Raw genomic sequence first — 2,085 nt, forward strand, 5'->3', positions numbered from 1 at the left:
CAATACAAAGGCTGAGTCTAATCTTTTGGATCATTTCAACTCGAATGGACCAACCAAACTGGGGAAGAGAAAATAATGGAGAAAACAGTCGTTCATCTTTGAGCGTTCACCCAGCAAGCCACCATAAGCATCTACCTGCTCGCAGGCGCTGTGCCATGTGCTGCTACAAACAGGAGTAAGAAGGTCCCCTCTCTGAGGCAGCCATGAGCGAGACAGACAAGCAAATGAATATGGCCCCGTGGATAAATGAGAACATCGCTGATGATTACTGCTCTTGAGTACGATGATGCAAGAAATTGTTTTTTGAAACTGTGTCTCCTAAAATTATTTTTTCATGTTTATTAGCAAGTCAGCTCAGACTATCCAGATTTCAGGTGAAATATCTGCAACGATGAATGATAATCCACTGTAATCAACCGCGTAGAGGAAGCAGCACCCTAATAATAGGGACGTTTATGGAATACAGAGACTTGCCCGGTTTAAATGAAATCGCATAGGGTCATCACAACATCTTGTGAGAAGGGACTATGACTATTCCTTTTCTTTCCAATGAAGAAATCGGGGCCCAGCAAGGTGAAGGGACGTCCCTGAGACCGTGGTTCTCTCCTCTGACAATTTCCAGCTTCATCTGGATTCAGAACCTCAGTTCTCCTCCCTCACGCATGGCTTCCGATACAATGACATTTCCTTCCAAGGGGCCTATAGGTGGAAAAGTGGAAAGAAGTCTTTGTTTTCACCTTTGGGAAAAGTGGGAGCTCCCAGACAACCCCTAACTCTTGAGCACCCGGTGGAATCTGGGAAGAGTAGGAAGCCCCCTCCAGTGCATTCAAATCAGGTGGCTTTTAAAAGTGAGCTCCTCATTTTCAACCCCCCCCCCCGCCAGGCCAACTTGAAACTTCAGCAAGCTTGCTTCCTCCGCCGTCCTTCCTTGTCTTCCAGACTTCTTGCGGGAGTCTGCCTCTGTCCGGTGGTCTCTGGGCTTGTCGCGACCGCACTCTTTCAAAGCTCCTCCCGATTTTCTGCAGGGCGATTGGTTCTCGTTCTCCTTCTCCCCTCCCTCCCTCCCTCCCTCCCTCCTTGTACCGAGGCTCTTGGACCCCGTCCCTGAGCGTGGGAGGGCGCAGGCAGAGGAGGTATGAGGGGTGAGGTCACAACTCCCTTGAGCGCCGCGCCGCCGGCTTTTCAGAGCCTAGCCATGAGCGCGCAGCCCCGGCCGCAGACCGCGCCGACCGTGCGCTCCTCAGCCCTTCCGGCGCCGCCACCGCCTCCGCCCATGTCTCAGTACGCCCCGGGTTCGGACCTCAAGGGGGCTTTGGACGGCAGCAGTCCGGAGGCCAACACCGAGGATGACAAGACAGAGGAGGACATACCCATGCCGAAGAACTACCTGTGGCTCACCATCGTCTCTTGTTTTTGCCCCGCGTACCCTATCAACATCGTGGCTTTGGTCTTCTCCATCATGGTAAGTGGGCTGGGGCCAGAACACCCGGGAAGGAGAGACCCTCCCTAGGAACTCAGAGCTCCCCGCAGCTCCCTGCCCTCGCCTCCTCCGCGTCCACCCTCCTCTGCACTTTCCTCCAGCTATCCCGGCTGCTGCCCAACGGTCGGCCCCTCCTAGACACCCTTGGTGGGGCTCGGAACCCCGAGCAACTCGAGCCCGGGGTAACTTTTGCTCGGCTTTCAGCGCCTGTGTTGAGCCCCTCCCTCTCTAATCCCGGAAAGTTCTTCATTGGACTTTGCTGCTTCTCTCCGCCTCCTCTAAAGGTCTAGTTGCTCGTCTGGGTCGTCTCAGCCCAATTCTCTAGAACCCCAACTCGCGCGACGATAGCAGCCAGTAGTCCGCCCGGTTCTCTGCGAGCTCAGGCGCAGCTCTTGAGCTCCGCAGGGCCCCGGACGTCTCCGTTTTAGCGTACGCGCCTTTCTAGCTCTGCTGTGCCCTGGGCACAACCTTCGCTACTCTGGGAGGGTCCCTGGGCGCCTGAACTGCCCGTCCTCACGCCAGACCCCGTGCTTTGGTCTCTGTCTGTGTCTCTCTGTCTGTCTTTCTCTCTCTCTGTCTCTCTGTCTCTGTCTCTCTCTGTCTCT

General features: G+C 55.2%; 1 protein-coding gene across 1 annotated transcript in view; it reads left to right on the top strand.

Moving 5' to 3' along the window:
- Positions 1 to 1,112: 1,112 nt before the first annotated feature.
- The window catches only part of Tmem233 (transmembrane protein 233), a 42,552-nt gene continuing 41,579 nt past the window's right edge, over positions 1,113 to 2,085 (top strand). Inside the window, exon 1 of the mRNA XM_012515792.2 lies at positions 1,113 to 1,462. Coding sequence (XP_012371246.2) covers positions 1,136 to 1,462 — 327 coding nt within the window. The 5' untranslated portion in view covers positions 1,113 to 1,135. The remainder of the gene's footprint in view (positions 1,463 to 2,085) is intronic.

This window comes from Octodon degus, unplaced genomic scaffold (genome assembly GCF_000260255.1).
Source record: "Octodon degus isolate 3935 unplaced genomic scaffold, OctDeg1.0 scaffold00079, whole genome shotgun sequence".
Lineage (NCBI taxonomy): Eukaryota > Metazoa > Chordata > Mammalia > Rodentia > Octodontidae > Octodon > Octodon degus.